At 40.8% G+C, this 17,563-nt stretch overlaps 1 protein-coding gene across 1 annotated transcript in view; it reads right to left on the bottom strand.

Annotated features, from left to right (window-relative positions):
* Window positions 1–17,563, bottom strand: part of LARP4B (La ribonucleoprotein 4B) — a 99,309-nt gene that overhangs the window by 43,998 nt on the left and 37,748 nt on the right. Inside the window, exon 2 of the mRNA XM_045006217.1 lies at window positions 12,970–13,104. Within this exon, the coding sequence (XP_044862152.1) occupies window positions 12,970–13,050 (81 nt within the window). The 5' untranslated portion in view covers window positions 13,051–13,104. The remainder of the gene's footprint in view (window positions 1–12,969; window positions 13,105–17,563) is intronic.

Here is a 17,563-nt window from a genome sequence, read left to right as displayed (position 1 = left end):
TTCAACTGTAACAGCTGAATTATCTATGTCTGCTACAATCACTCCACGCTCAGTAGCTGGCATCTCTTCATCCATTCTCAAATCTTCAGCATCTACAATACAAATACTATAAAACTCCTCTCTTCTATGTTGTCTGTGGTCTATATCAATATAGGTAAAAGCTGGAACTGCTGTTTGTCTGCGTGATGCAACTGAAATCTTTCTATGGCTGTCACGACTGTTGTCTTGAACATTCTCCACTGTTTCTTCTTTCTGTGTGTGTGAATGTTCATATTTAACTGGGTAATATTCCAGATAACTCATATTTAACAAAGTTTCTTCTTGTGAGCTTTGGTCTACAGACACCGGTTCCCGTGAAGGAGAAACACAGTCCAATGAACAACATGGCTCTCTGGCTAGAATATATTTGTTTCCATTATGACTATTACATTGAGAGATTTCTGTATTATTCACACACTGAGTATTCCTACTGGTATTTTCAATTATTCTTTCACTGCCATCCCAGGCTTCCTTTTCTTTACTCTTTTCCAAATTTTCATATCTACTAAAGACCTTTAGGATATGACTAAATGAAAGAAAAAAGCTAAAAGGTCTGTTGTACTTTCTTTTAGTGACTGGCTCACGGTCAGTGTTCTCCACACTTTTGTATGAAGGATACTTTGTTTTTCTACCCCAGAACCCACGTTTAGGATTTGACTCCACGCAATTATCGGTATGAATGCACTCAATGCTGACTAAAGCAGCTGTCCCATTAGCTGTCTTTTCTGCTGCATGCAGCGCCATACTTTCCACAGTTTCTAAAATTGAAGGTAAAGTTTTACTTATCCTGCTTTCTGGTGCCTCCTCTTCCCCAGATTTTTGTAACAGGCCAGTTTTTTCATTATTTTTGCTGGTAGTTAGTTCTTTACTGAAGCAGCAACCCATGTTTAAAGAAGAAGTTGTACTACAGGAGAGCTCACATTGCAAATCGCCTTCTTGCACATCTAAACTAACTTTCTACTCCTTCTGAAAAGACAAGCCAACACCCAGATGCCAAAAATAGTACATTTAAAACAGTGCAGAGAGCTCATATGCCACTGCCACTCAAAGTCCAAATCCCAGTTACAGAGCAATGTTTTAATGTGTCATATGTACTGTAATATCTAGTCAGAGTTTTCCTAACCAAAACATAGCAGACTTAGCTAATATTTTAAGACCTGTGAGCATTTAATTGTGACATTTCCTGAGGTTTCCTTAAACTAGGATGACCAGATAGCAAATGTGAAAAAAAATCGGGACAGGGGGTGGGAGCCCATATTTTAAAAAAGCCCCAAATATTGGGACTGTCCCTATAAAATTGGGACATCTGGTCACCCTACCTTAAACCAAACTACTTTAGCTATGTCTTTACCAAAGTGCAAGCATGCCCTAAACCTGTTTTTCTTGAAGTTGCAGATGACAACCATCAATATTTGTACAAGAGTATCTAAAGCAGAGCTACACGTAAGTTTGATTCAAATTTATAAAATCAGAGAAAAAGTATTACCGAAGCTGTTGTGCACATTACTATATTCCAAAAGTGTTTCTATAAAAGTATATATATATATATACACTAAGATACTACTTTTTAGAAAAGCGAATTAAAGGTCACAACTCTTGTAATCAAGAGTCATAAGCTATCCAAATTCCTCTCCTCTCCAAACAATATTTTGAAAATAAATATATCAATACAAAACAATCTCTTGTCCAAAAGTAGATGTAAATATAGTAGTTACTCAGGCAACTTGTTATTCCCTCTTGTACAACTCCAATATATCTGATGCGCTTGCAGGTTTAAAGGGAAACAGCTTTAATGAACCAATACCACAGCATGCTTAGGTACCTTCATTGTTATTTTAGTTCACTCTAAGTGCTCTACTAAACGCATTAACTTTCTAAAACAGAAAGCCTTGCAACATATCTAGATATCTTATCTACATAAGGCTTTCAAATTCTGACTAAGTGTAGTTGTCCTCATCATAAAGCAAAAATGCCTCTGTCACCACACCACTGTAATTTAAAGGAGTAGGTTTATTTTAAATAGTCTCTTGCTTTCCCTTCTTGGACTTCACTTTATTCTTCTTTACTACAAGAGAATCTTTCCTGCATTGTTTATTTCCTGTTCTCTCCCCCCACTCTTTACCTACATGGTAATTCTACCTCCTCCATTTGTCTATGCCATTTTTGCCAAAAATCTCACTTGCTCACTCATTCTACTGATCTTTTCTATTTTACCCCAACAATAATTCCCCTACTTCCCATCCACAACTAGGCATTCTTCCATCTGCCTACTCTCCCATTCATCCTTTCCATAAGGCTTGACACATTTACCAGGTCCCATTGTCCAGGAATAATGAACAGAACCAACCTCCCATCATCTGGGCTTGTAAAAGCAGTGAAGAGTCCTGTGGCACCTTATAGACTAACAGAAGTTTTGGAGCATGAGCTTTCATGGGTGAATACCCACTTCGTCGGATGCATGGGCTTGGCTTACAACCAAAATACTCTTGGCACAGCCTAGGGAACTCCTATATTTTATAGCTTGTGGCTAGTATGTGAGACTAATGTGAAATGTGCCTCCACTGTTAACACAAAAATTCTTCTGGATACTGGAAGGAACAGTGTCTATTCCTCTCATCCACTTCATAAATTCCAAGATTCTCCCAAAGTGGTAGTGAGCGTCTAACCAAGTTACCCATCTCCCAGCATCTTTTCAGTTTTACTTGGAAAACAGACAGTGTCTTACTCAGCTGTTGCTCAGACCTTTCCCAAGAAGCATCAGCATGAAACTGACCTATTCAGAAGTTTCACTGCCACCTAGGAGATTGTAAGTCAAGTCTTGTCAATTAAATTGCTGCAATTAACATTTATTCTGCTGCTGCCTAACAAGTTCTGAACAGCAGGACAGCTGATGGTCCCATGCCTGCAGACTCAGGAAGATGACCCTGTATTATTTCACACTTAGTTCAGGTTTAGAAGATGCTCTGTGTAACCAGAGAGATGACAGGAAAAGAGAGAGAAAGAAAGAATACATGCTGTTTAAGTTAACGACACTTGTATAGGAAAAATTTAACTAAAGAGTTAAGTTGGCCAATTTTCAGAAGAAACTCTATTCAACCCTAAGCCTCTCACCATTGCTGAATTGGCAGAAGGCGGCATAAATCTCCAAGAAATTTGCCTTGAGACCCACAGCAACAGACAAGATGGAGACTATCTTGGCCCAACTTACCAAATCTGTGAGCAAATTCTCTCCTGGAACAGGGTTTCTCAACATGCTTGTGTCTGTCGAACTTGACCAGATTTAATTATGAGTCATTTTTCCACTACATTTCCTGGAAAGGAGACCTGGTGGTCTCTCCTCCCCATTTAGAATACATTTCATTGAATATGAGGTGTGAATGATCCAAAAAATGTGCAAGGCCAAATAGTATTTTTCACCCTAGATATTGTTGCAGGCAGTTTGCAAAGTTTCTGTGGTTCAGAATTCCAGTTATATTTCTTTTCAGACTGGACCCCTGTCTCAGTCTGGACTCCCCCCTTGCCTTCCCTTTTGCAGTCTTTCCTCTTGGGCAGACAGGCCATGGAGAGGAGGAGTCCTGTTTGCCTTCCTCCCCACCCTTAAATAGGATTTACATTAGGTGGGAATCCTTTGTTTCCCAAACTTGACCCCCCCCTTTCTTTGCAGTAGAAAGTTACAAGAAGTCCAAGGTAATGTTTAATATCAGGTGACAAGACCACCTGACTCTGTAGCATCACAGCATCCAGGAGTCAGTGGCAGTATGGAGTGTCACAGGAAGGCCAAGTTTTTCACAGCTCATTGTCCTCACGGATGGGCCATCCCCCCTGCCTGGCTTTTCCACTGTTGTACCTGAAGTGTTAGCCCTGGGCGTCACCCAAAGCAGCATAGTTGAAGTACAGATACATAGTCAATATTCCTAACTTCAATTTGTATGCCTGTATCACTTCTGTATCTGGATAATCGCATTCAGTAAGTCGTAACCTTTCCAAGTATATTTCACATGAGCCATCTTACATAAAGTATATCTCAGTTATGTCATTCATATCATAAGCATATTTTCATACAGAATATGGAATGTTACAGACATGTTAACGAAATGTGAAGAGAAAGCTTGCTACAACAGAGCAACAAACGGACATTAAAACTAGAGCTTGCTTACTGATCTGAAAGTTTTCATTTAGTGCTCTCACAGGCAAGCAATTCTACTATTTACATTAACAGGGAAACAAAATGGGAAATTCTGTGGCCAAGTAGTAACTTACTGTGGCTTTACCATACCATTTTCTTTATGTATGTTCTGGTGATTCTAAGGAAGGATGGAGAAAATATGAAAAAATGTATTGACAAGGTGCTAGTTTAGTTCTCGCTCATGTTTAGTCTTAAGTTGCTAAACAGAACATTTTGTACTTTGTTTCTTTAATTTCCTACTTAATAAAATTCAGATTTTACATACTTTTTTCCTGCTAAGAAATCTCACTCAACACACTCATCTACACTGGGAGGAAATAAAGACATCTCAGGCCTCATTGAGATGCTTACTGGGAGAACCAGGGTGGATAAAAATCAATGATTTTTTTAAAATAAAAAAAAATCTGATTTTTTATTTAAATTTGATTTTTTGATTTCTGATTTTTTCCTCAAAAAGCATTTTATCTAAAAATAGTTTGAATTAAGATATATTATAGCTCAAAGATATCTCACCATGGAATAGGTATTATACATTCTAATTCTATAGTATGACACAATATATTCATGTAAGGTTTAAGCAAAGTTTTGTAAATGAGTTCCAATAGTTCATGGATTAGGGACCCAATCTTATGGTGTCCCACAGGCTTCTGTATAGATTATTTAGGTTCATCTTTCTATCTATCCAATAGAACTCAGTGCTCAGTCTAGAAGATACCATCAGAGATGCTTAGTTTTGCAGTTCTCAAACTGTGAATTTGTGTCTCCAGAGGTAACATGCTTGTTAACAGCAAAAACGTTTTAAATAAATAAATATATAGAGGTGAGAAATACAATAGACTTGAGGTCTGCTGTCTCTGCAAATTTGTGTACAAAGAGTTAATCCCTTACCTCTCTCTAAAAGTGCAAAGTTTCAAAAAGTTAAATGAATAGAAGATGGTTGGGGGCAGAATAGATCTGGACAAGGAGAAGAGGTCTGGAGATAAATGTGAGAAGTGAGGGACATATGCCTGTTTTGTCAAGACATATGTTTGCTGTTAAAGAAAAAACCAGAATACATAACGTTGTTGTTGTAGTTAAATAAAACAATTTACATGTCTATCTGGGGGATGTTCTCCTCTTAATAGAGCATGGCAAGAAAATCCTCCAAATATTAATAATTAACCTGTTGAATTGGAGATAGTTCACCTCCCAATGACTTCATAAATATCTGCTTCAATTACCTTTAGTAAATGAAATAACCAATCATTCATTTTCTGATATAGCTGTAAAACTAAATTGGAAAAGTTTTCAAAATAAATCACTGTTTAAGAACGTATGTGTACCTTCTAAAAATGAAACCTACATCTATTTGAGTTGTGAAGAATATGTATTAAAGGTTATAGCAACCAACAAGAATGCACTTTTATATAGAAAACCATGATTAAATCAAGTCTCCCTGACTTGTGATTTAAATCAAATCCAGCCTGTGGAGAACACTAATAAGCAAATAACGCATGCTATATTTGCAACCAACACCACCATCTGATACACTGAATTTTCACAAGCCAATCAAGCGGACATACTTTTGACCAGGTTGTACCCTTCCATCATGGTTTGCACTTAGAAATCAATAGGATTTGTGCTCAAGTCACTCAGATGCTTTTATTAAAGCCTTAGGAGCCTAAATTTAGCCTCCTATTTTTAAAAGTTTTGGTCTGTGTATGCAAGAGAGCTCACAATATCTGTGCTATGGTTTTGAAAAAAATCTAAGTACATTTCCATTGCCAGTGAAGCAATTTTGTTTCAAAGTTTTTAATACCATTAAGAAAAATGTAATAAATTCAGCTTTAGTTCCTGCAAACACTTAAGCATGGGCATTCCCAATGAAGCGAATGGGATTAACAATGTGAGAAGACTCAAGTATCTACTTAAGTGTTTGCAGGAACAGAGAGTTTATTTTCTGCCTACACCACACAAATAAGATAATGTCACTACCTGAAGGATAACAAAAACAAAACAGAACCAGCATTTTAAATTTATAATGCACTAAATTGTAAGTTGCATTAGCACAAGAATATTAGGTTTACAAAGCCTGAACCTGATTTAAGTAATTGATATTTTTAAAGAGTGATTTAAACCATGATTTAAAAAAAACCTGTAGTCTTTAAAACAACTTCACTATTTCAAGGGCAATAGGTTTCAAGGTGGAGGGGAAAGAAAAGACGGGCACCATCATGCTGCCTGGGCACCATCATGCTGCCTGGAGTGACTATAGCATGTTTGTCCCTAAGAAAACACAGACAATGTGGTTTACATTCTTCCTCAGACCTAACATGTGGGGTTAACTGGACTGTGTAATGTGTAAAATCAAGCTGCATTAACAGTCAGTCACTTTGAACGGCAAAGTTCATCAACACTGTTTCTATAGCTACAAAGTTGTTAAGGAAACATTCAGTGGTGCCAGAGTTGCTCGATTTCCCAGTCTAATCCATATACTCATTTTTCTCTTGTACAAACCTCACTCCTGGGTACTAGAAGAGAGAGATGTGGTTACCGAGTACTGTTTACAAGTTATGCAATTACTGATGATCACTGGAAAAAACAAAAACAAACAACCAAAAAAACCTTGAATCATCATGGCCAACGTTGAAACCTCAATTGGTAAATGTAGAATGGCTCTTATACCATGGTATTGTCTAAATACCTTAAGCATGACTGGAGCCCCAGTGTGTACAAATACAGTGGACCCCAAGCTTTCCTAGTGTTCTTTATATTTTTATAGTTAAACAATTTTCATTCAGGACTACTCTTGGGTTTTACAATTCTTTTGTAAGTTAGTCTAGCAAAGGTTAGAGAATCCAGTCAAAAACATCCTCCCATATTAACTCCCATAGCTGCTTTTCCCCAAAAGCTTTTCAAGTTCCCACTGTAAATGCTCTGGAAGTCACATGGAGGTTCTTGATTGCTTTATTTTCAAGGTTGCCAACTCTAGGCACATGAAAAATTAAAGGTTTAAACCTGGCCACTATACACAGTATAAATATTATCCTGTAATAAACTAGCAAAAGCAAAATTTCTTCACCCAAGTCATTTACACTACACACTCTGAACATTAAAATCTGACTAGCCACCATAGTTTAGACTTCTGCTAACTCCTCTTTATAAGTCCTCAAGGTTACGTCTTTATGGGCAAAAAGTATGCATCTTTCAATTGTCTTAGCTCAAACCAAGTTTGCATGATTGAAGAGCTCCTTGATGTCTAGGTTAACATGTAGATAGCTATATCAGGTGACTGTGTTACAGGCAAAACAGTGCCCAAGAGCTCTGTAGGGACTGGCCACAAAAGTGCTCAGCTAAGTCACTGATGAGTAGCAAGTATTTCACTGCTGATTTTCCTAATCTACTGAGGGCATTCTGTGCAAAAAAGTTAAAACTTCTGCACACCATATTTTAAAATGCTGCAAATTTTGTTAAATAAATATGGAGGCTCCAGCATGGCATTGGGAAGCACAGGCCACTGGCTGCACAGAGGTAGGAGATCACTGCGTAGCAACCCCCGGGGACACAGATTCAGCAGTGAGGCTGCACCCAACCCTGACACAGCACAAGGACCGGACCTGCCCCAGAAACACCCCAGGCCTTGAGCCTCCATACCAGGTGTACCTGGTGTGGGCAGGCAGGTTCAGCAAAGCAGGATCCAAGTGTGGATGGGCTTAGTCTGGGGATTGAGGTATGGATTGAGAGGGTTCTATGCGGGGGCAATCGGGTGTGGGCAGCTCAGTGGGGGATCCGGGTGCTGGGGGGGGGTAGGTAATCTGGATGCACCGGGGCTTGTTGAGGGGTTCTGGGAGTAACTGTTATGAGACTCTGAAGGGGGGCCCAGGTGAAGGTGGGTGGGGCTCAGCAGAGGTGAAACTGAGCTCAGCAGAGGGGTTCGGGGTGTCGGGGGGTTCAGTGGCGGTCCAGATGCTGGGGGAGTGGGGTGGAGATCCAGGTGGCTCATCGGGGTGGTCCAGGTGCACAGGGCTCCGGGGGGAGGGGGAGTGAGGCTTGGCAGGAGGGTCTGGGTATGAGGGGGTCTGAATACATGCAGGTTGGGAGGATGGGGGAGCAGCTCCCTGTACTGGGATCCCTCCCCCAGCAGCTGAGGAGCGATGGGTGCAGGAAGCAGGGGAAAGGGGCAGGAGGAAGTTTGCAGAGCTTCCTGCAGCTGCGGGAGAAATCTGGGGGTGGGTCTGACTCAGCCCTGGATGCTGTGCAGGGGAAGAGGAAGTCCCATCCTCCCCAGCCCAGACAGTACTAGCAACTGAGCCCGACGCAGGGTAGGAGCCACCAGCCCAGTCTTCCCCAGTCCTGCCCCCTGCTCCACAATGATTTGCCTCTCTGCCGGCTGCCCTGGGCAGCTAAAACATACTGCTAGGGAGGGTACCATGACTGCTCTTGTGACTGCTGGTCAGAAAGTCATTTTTCTGCAGGGAACCAAAGAAATCTGCAAAAAAGGAAGATTCAGGACAAAATGTTTGGCGAACTCATGACAGAGTCCCAAACGAAGAGGTGCAGGCTGTACATGAGGACTCTGAGGAAGAAAGAAATCCAGTTCTCCCAGAAGGGCTGTGGCAATGGTCAAGAAAAGCATCACAGTGGCTAAGGAGAGCACTGAAAAAGACAGAAATACACAGAGGCAATGCATGAACACAATCCCGAGACAGAATGCTCTCCTACAAAACATGCTCCTGCTAGGCCGCAATACTGGCTACTGGCACCAGCAGCAATTCCTCCATGCCAAATCCATGCAGTACTTTTAGAAGCCACTCCCCTCTCAGGCCCAACATCCGCCTGCCAGGAACACCAGCTCCAGAAGTCCAGAACTATGGTGCCACGCACCAGAACAACTGAGTACAAGAGGCAAGACCTATACACACTAAGCTCCTTCCTCCCTGCAAACTTGTTATTTTTGCTCTGTTTACACTGTTGCGCTTTTAGTTTGGTTCACAATGATCAACAAAAAGCAAACCTTTAAACAGAACAGTGTTTTGGAAAATGCATTTTCAAATAAAAAGGTATTTATTTATGTATTTATTATTAAAGTTTTTGGCTTTGTTACTGTTTCATAATAAAAATTGTTTAAGATCCATTTTGGTCCATTCTCACTCATCACTAATGTAACACAAAATTCTTTAAATACAGCTAAAATAATTCAAAGTTTTACAGAAGTATATAGGCAATATCCCACCTCCTCAGCCTTAAATGTATTGCACTGCTCAAAATCTGTCCCAGTTTGCCCCCCATGGATTAGCAGCAGGATACACAAACACACATTCAACCAGGAGATTCAAAATACAAGCAACAGGCATCCCTAAAAGTATCCTCCTCTGCGTTAGTATTCTCTACAGGATGCCTTGCTGGCTGCTCGAACTGCCAAGCAAGTCTCTGCACCTCGGTTCCACCCATTGATGAGGCTTTCCCCTCTTGTGTTCTGCACAATATTTGTGAGAGCAACTATAATAGTTGGACTCTTTCTGCTGCATCCAAATGATTCCATAAGCAACACGATCTGCCTTTTAAAACAGCCAAATGCACTCAATCACCCTCCTGCAACTACTCAGTCAACATGTTCTTTCCTTCTGCTTGGTGGTAAGGTGGGTGAAGTCCAAAGCCGAACATGTGGCTCTGTGCACTGTAATACAGCCCAGTCAGCCTCTGCATACTCTCACTTCCTACCATAGTGCATTTCTGGGTCCATGCTGGCAGAAAGCAAAAACAGCAAAAATGCTCATCCAAAAAGGAAGCATGACATGAAACACCCAGAACATGGGGTTTTAAAACCTGAATCCTCCTAACTTCCATTTCACATCCCACAACTTACAGTGAAAACTATCCCATAATACACACTGCTCAGCTACACAAAGGACCACGGGATATTCCACCCCCACCCTCCCTCGAGAACGATACTCCATCAGTTTGCAGCAAACTACTGCTGTATGTTCACACCATGTTGAAACTGAACACAGAACAAGCATATTGGATGTATGCTATTGGTGGTACTTGCATATTATGAGTTACCAAATGTGCACCTAAGAAGTTGCATTAAACTCCTCTTGTAGCCATTGTCTTCTTAGCCATTGTCTACGCAGCCAGATTTCTAGGTAGGGACGTGGGGGCAGTAGGGGCAAAAGGGTCCTAACAAAAAAAATTTAGTCTTAATTTGCTTACTACTAGGCCAACCACTAGCTGCTCAAACTATGGAATGTTTTAAATGTGTGTTGTAAGTTTTGATCTTACTATGTTTGCACAGGAAGACTGACACTACATTTTATTGAGAAAAAGATGAATCCTCTACCAAAAAAACAAACCACACAACTTCTGTGGGTTCATTGGTTCATTCAAGGCTCCAGACCAGTACTCAAGGAGTTACGTTTGCCAATGTCTGTATCTATTCCAGAAGCCTCCTAACAGACATTCTGTGAAGGGGAGGCTGAACTGGCAGAAAGCAGACAGCCTAACCTTCATTCGAGGGACAAAGCCAGGATGGCTAGGGAATACGATTCAGCATATTCCAATAAGCTCCTGAGAGAAGGGTTCTTGTGCTCTCAGGGTTTCTGGTAGGGCCTTCACAAGCAGCAACACATTGTGCTGAATACCCCCAGTGCGCATAGGTCCAGAGAAGTAAACTGGTGCAGAAATGTGCAGATTACAGAAATATAGCCTTAACCTTTAAAAAGTAATTCAAATAAATTGGAAAAAACTTGTTAATCATGTTTTAGCCAGGACTTCAGCTGGAATTATTCTTTGAAGCATCTACATAAAAAAAGATTTAAAAATTAGATGACCTACTTCTTTGTATGTTTCTTGAACTGTACTGAAGTGACAAGTTTTGCTCATGAATCTACAGCCACATTCAGATTTTGTACAGCAGCACCAAACAATTACTAATAAAATATTCAGACATTTTGTATGAGAGGGAACATATGGCTTTTAAACAAACCCCTTCGGAAGCATAGTTCAATATACTAAGTCACTGACAGGTGCTCTACACAAGCAGTATCCTAAGAACCACGATACTGGTGTAGTTCACGAAAAGCTTGAAGAATGACGACACCTTATCGGGAGAAAAGCTTGCCATTCCTGAAAACAAGAGGCTATGCTTATCCTTCAGGTCCAAAGCTATGGATAGCATTTCAAGTCTTCCAAACTCCTGTTAACTGTCTGCCTTCAGAGGCTCCTTTACCTGAGTTCAGACATTAGATGAAATCTGTTTTCTCTAAAGTTACCTAAAACAGTTAATCCCATTTCTAATCAGATACGGAAGAGCAGACATTTGAGATTTGGCTCTAAATTTGCATCTAGCATTATGTGTTTTAATTAAGGACATTTTATTTATTTTAGAAGAACTAGCATTAGACAAAAGACATAGTGAGTGGCTTCTCTGTGAGAGTGGGAGGCTAATGCAAATAAGCTGACACCCTTTTCTACAGAACAACTGATATACCTATTAGGTCCAGATATAGCACTGAAAGTTACTGGTATTTTGACTGTTCCCTAGAGTCAGATATTCTGAAGAGAGGCAACTTTACCATGGAACAAAAAAACTCTGCACATCTGAAATAATGCCACTCTGAATCTGGCTCAACATATTCCTGTCTGCGATTTTAAAGAGAAGAGAAACATCCACGTTTGAGACAGAACAGAACTGAGGCAGGGAAGTGACTCAACTAAAAAAACCCAAGGTCCCCAACCTCCACTTATGCCCATGTTTTAGGGCAAGCTGGAGAATACACATGTTTAATTAGTGAAGTGAAAAACGCAGAGTGCACTAGTTTAAAGTGGTCTAGTGATCCATTTGTTATACAGAAGGGGAGGGGGAAGAGCAGCTGCTGCTGGAGCCTGGAGGAGCACTCTGGGGCAGCTCAGTCGAGAGGTATTGACAGCTCCCCTCTCCTGCCCCAAGTGCAGCTCCCCATCCCCCACCTTCCCCACTCACCCTCCACCCAGTCCCAAAGGCAATATTTTCCTTAAAGCATTATTATATTTTAGTCTCTCAAATCATTTAAGTACTATTTATGCAAGAAGTCAAAATTTTCCATTTGGTTAATAAAAAATTTCAAACCCAAATGTCTAAGTTACTTGGAACATTTGCTACTATCACTGTAAATCTGTACACAAGTTGCATTTACCATGCATTTTGCCAAAAGCCACAAGAACCCCATGATGCAATTAGATCCTGCACAGCAACATGTCTTTTGCCAGAGTGTTTTGACTATGCAAAATTCATTACATGGGATGCACATTCCCATTTTACACAAAAGTTAAACACTTTTAACCTAAAAATATCCATGCCAAGGCTTATTCCTGTAAAGTTTCTCCTCATGTGTGGGTTCTAGCACTCTCTATTGACTAAGCTGAGGGTTAGTAACTTAATTTTGTTTTTTCAAAAAAAACTTCTCCAATTGGCTTTAGCATATTAGTAACTGCATAACATGTTAACTTAAGGTGCATACCACTTCAAGACTGAGAAACAACTTTGTACTATGAAGGTGAATTTCCAAGAGTTGTGGAAATGCAGCCACCTAGACAGCTATTTCTCAAGATTTTTGGTGATGGTGCCATGTACTGCCCACATCCTGTATTAGAATGTTTTGGGATACAATTTGTATTAAAGACTGCCAAACAAAAGAGTGTATTTGTTTAATATACAAAACAGACTACATTAGATAGTTAGCTCAAACTAAGTGAAATGTTTGATTTTTTTAACCTGTAATACTTACTAGATGAGAACTGTCTTTAACTTCTTGTACTTGCTGCACCTGCGGTTCAGCCACAACTTTAGTGTCCTGATCAGAAGTCATGAGCTGTCTGCTTTTTGGCTCCTCAGAGAGAACTTTACTGGCCACCTTGGTAAGCTGCAGAGAAAACAAGAAGATAGACGTTATAAAAGTGACTGTTAAAATAGTTCAAGAATTCATAAGCAACTTCATTTTGTAGAACAATGGCAAAAGGAACAGCTACAACTGTTTCTACTGTAGGTTTTCCAGTGGAAAACAGCTATAAGCACAATTTACATTGGTCCACCTTGAGACGCGTTCAGATTGGTTTCCAACCATGCAGCACCTCTTTTTGCCGCTGCAGCTAATTATTTTTTCATTTGATTAAAAAGATTCCAAGTTTCAGTACAAATGGATTTTCAGGTTCCCAACTGCTGTAACATTTCATCTTAACAATTTTTAAAAGATGTTACATCACAATTGCTTTTCTACGTTAGCAGTGTTTAATAAGTCACTATTCCATCATGCTTGAAAGTTACTTTATCTAACCAGATGGGTAGAAAGCAGATGAGGGGTGAAAATCTGCAGGACACTGATGGTTTCACATTTTACAGCTATTATTAAAATACCTGTGTCTTAGTAAACAGTTGGTGTTTCATAAAAAAGAGAAAGTCATTGTATAAATCACATTCTTCGTTTTTTAAAAAGGATTGGACTGTGAGAATTTTTTTGGGGGGGAGGGGCAGAATCTCATCTGGAATATGGTGTACAATTCTGGTCTCCCATGTGTAAGAAAGATGAATTGAAACTGGAACAAGTGCAGAGAAGGGCTACTTAGGATGATCACCGAAATGGGAAAATCTATCTTCTGGAGAGGAGGCTCAAAGACCTTGGCTAGTTTAGCCTAACCAAGAAGGCTGACGGGAGATATGATTGCTCTCTATAAATACACCAAAGAGGTAAATACCAGGGAGGGAGAGGAGTTATTTAAGTGAAGCACCAATGTTGGCACAAGAACAAATGGACATAAAATGGCCATCAACAAGTTTAGGTTTGAAATTAGACAAAGGTTTCTAACCATTAGAGGTGTGAAGCTCTGGACCAGCCTTCCAAAGAGAGCAGTGGGGGCAAAAAACCTAATCAGCTTCAAGACAGCTTGGTAAATTTATGGATGGAATGGGATGATGAGACTGCCTACAACGGCATGTAGCCAATCTGCGACTGCTAGTAGCAAATATTCTCAATGGCCAGAGACAGGACACTAAATGGGGAGGGCTCCCAGATACTACAGAGAATTCTTTCCCATGGGTCCTGGCTGGTGGGTCTTGTGCACATGTGCAGAGTAACTGACTGCCGTATTTGGAGCTGGGAAGGAATTTTCCCCCAGTCCAGGGCTGCCCAGAGGATTCAGGAGGCCTGGGGCAAAGCAATTTCGGGGGCCCTTCCATAAAAAAAAGTTGCAATACTATAGAATACTATATTCTCATGGGGGCCGGGGCAAATTGCTCCACTTGCCCCGCCCTCTGGGCGGCCCTGGGTCAGACTGGCACAGACTGGGGTTTTTAGACTTTTTTTCCACAGCACTGGGTACAGGTCACCTGCAGGTTTAAAGTAGTGTAAATGTTGGGTTTTCTGTAACTTGCAGTATTTAAATCATGATTTGAGGACTTCAGAAACTCAGAGAGAGGTTATGGGTCTACTACAGGAGTGGGTGGGTAAGGTTCTGTGGCCTGCAATGTGCAGGAGGTCAGACTAGATGATCATGATGGTGCCTTCTAGCCTTAAAGTCCCTGAGTACAAATGGAGGATTTTTAATTATTAGGTTTTTTTAATCCCATTGTTAGCCCTAGAGTACCACACAAGAAATTGCGCAATGTGTGGGAGGTACCACCTCGAACATGTCAGATTTAGCCCCAAGGCCAAGGGGTGAGATGTAGTGTTGTGCCTGTAAGAGAAAGCACAGATGCGCACCCCAGGGAAATGGAGATTGCGGTCTGTGCTAGGGTAGCTTCAAGTCATCTTTGCACTCTTCAAACCCTGGGCTGCTCTGGAGGATGGAGCAGTCGCCAACCTAACTCAGAGCCCCTGTGGCCTTTGTAAATTACAGCCATGTCCCAGGACTGCCAGAAATCCTCACAGCACTGCAGACCTGTTCAGGCATGTACACCACTGAACTACGGCTTGGCAAGGGGGTCCAATGAGGCACCCTTACTGCCATTACCTCAGTGCCTGCTGTGGGGAAGATTTTCCCCAGGTGGGACTGGGGTCTTTAGGACACATTTATGCCAGTTTAGCCCTTTTATTCAGTATAAAGGGACCACACAAGTATTCAAGATCTCACTCAAGAGGTTTTGCAGGTAGCTAGAAAAACTACAGTTAGAACTGAAAGTGAAACTTTAAAACATTACTAGAGTAATGTATGGCAAATACAGAAAGTAAAATTTTGGAGCCCACAATGTGAGGTGTTCTACATGTGGAATGACGCTGTATATCCCAGATATTCATATATAGCTATGACAAATCCAAGTAAATAGGCTAAGGAGAATAATTTTTAAATAATTTCGATAAATATCAATGTTTATTTTTAAAGCTTTTCTCTAATTTATCTATTTACACACACAATTTTGCAAATTTATGGGAATCAGACAATGACAAACATCGAGATTCATAAAATTAAAGCACTGTAAACCATTAAAACACAAGTTGTCAACATCACATGTCAAAATATACAAAGTAAATATCCTTACATTCTCTAAGTTCTCAAGCAGCATTTTCTTATTTTACCTACATGAAAAATTTCCATTGATAGAAATGTACATCAGTTTGTGTACACATGGTGAAATTGATGTTTACCAACAAAAAAGACTAATCCTTTTAAAATCTACAAGTAAACAAAAAACTCAAAATTACAAGATCTAGGTTCAATTATCTGACTCATTAGCTCATTCAACATATCTGTCATTTTACTGACATTGTTCAAGGAACCAAAATTTAAGTCCCCATTAAGACTAAGCATTTAGTTTAGAAGAACCCTTGTTTATCATATCATACTAAGTATGCAAAAGTGGTGGTTTGACCAGACAGCATGAAAAATATTTTGGGCACATTCTTTTGGAAAACCAGCATACTGCTTTTACCCATCCAGTTCTTGACAAGTAGCCCCCTTTAAAAAAAATATACACAAGGAAGCAGAAGGGTAGAGAAAATAAATGTATTTGTGATCAAGGACTAAGGAACCATAAGAGCCAAATAAAGTGTTGGCACATGAGGTGTCAAAAAACATTGTTGTTCGTATATTAATATTTCATAAAGTCTAATTAAACAGTTTCACCACCAGTTACTTCAAGATGAAACTATGTGAGAATATTAGGTATTTCTAACTACTCAGTCTCTACATTTCTCCCCCAGAATTCAAGGGTGGGAAGAATTTGTCGAAACATTAACAGAGCAAAAGGTATTTAGGTACCTGGGAAATATTCCTGAAAGTATTCTTTAAAAACTCCCACCCACACTAATTAACAACAGTGATTTTTTTTTTTAAATAAAAGGTAGCATGTAGGCTACTAAAGTACATTTAGATAATATATATTTTGATATCTCACAGAACATGACAATGAATTGTTACTTATGCTATAGTTAGTGGGGTTCTTTGAGATGCTGTAGTCAGGGTAGATCCCACTAAATGTGCATATACCTCAGGCACAGTGCTTTTTGTTTGTTTTGTTAGAGTCCACTGGGGCCACACATGCATTCTGTGGTTCCTTGTAATCCTGTACGAGGGCAGTAAGGACTGGAAGGCTACAACCATCCCTCAGTATCTTTGCAATTCAAAGCCCAGTTAGCCGAGGACTTTGAAAAGCAGGCATGTAGGGCAGGTCATGGGATCCACACTACCTACATCATCTTGAGGACCCCTCAGTTAATGTAGATCAGTAACTCTTCTCGCCAATTATTTGTCAGTGTGGATCCCACTCTAGGTGACTGCAAAGCAGAATCTGCCTTGGACTGTGGGCGTGAGGAGTCTTGGCTATATCAACCAGTGGAGTACCATTCTTCTGAACTTGGCATCTGCCCAGGCATAACCAAGTGAATAATTAAGGCTATGTTTTAGACAGATATTTTTAGTAAAAGTCATGGACAGGTCACGGGAAGTAAACAAAAATGCATGGCCTGTGACCAGTCCATGACTTACTATATTCCCCGGCTAAATCTCAGGGGGGGAAGGGGGAGGGCACGGCCCAGGGGTTCTGCAGGTGCTCAGGGGAGAGGCAGTGGCAGGGGTGCGTGGGTATTGGGGATGGCAGAGCTGGAAAGCTGGGACAGTCTTTGGCGATGGCACCCCCTCCCAGCAGCAACACAAGTTTGGGTGTGGGAGGGGGTTCAGGGCTGTGGGTTGGGGTGCTAGAGGAGGTGAGGGCTCTGGCTGGCGCTTACCTTGGTGGGCTGCCCACAAACAGTGACATCCCCCACCCCCTAGTTCCTAGGCAGATGCACGGCCAGGCAGTTCTGCGCGCTGCCTCCGCCATGAGTGTGGCCAACAGGACCTGAGGGGGTAGTGCCTGTAGGTGGAGACAGCGCACAGAGCCCCATGGCCCTG

This window comes from Mauremys mutica, chromosome 2, assembly GCF_020497125.1.
Source record: "Mauremys mutica isolate MM-2020 ecotype Southern chromosome 2, ASM2049712v1, whole genome shotgun sequence".
NCBI lineage: Eukaryota > Metazoa > Chordata > Testudines > Geoemydidae > Mauremys > Mauremys mutica.
The sequence above is the reverse complement of the archived record's forward strand: the minus strand, read 5'-3'. Positions and strand labels throughout refer to the sequence as shown.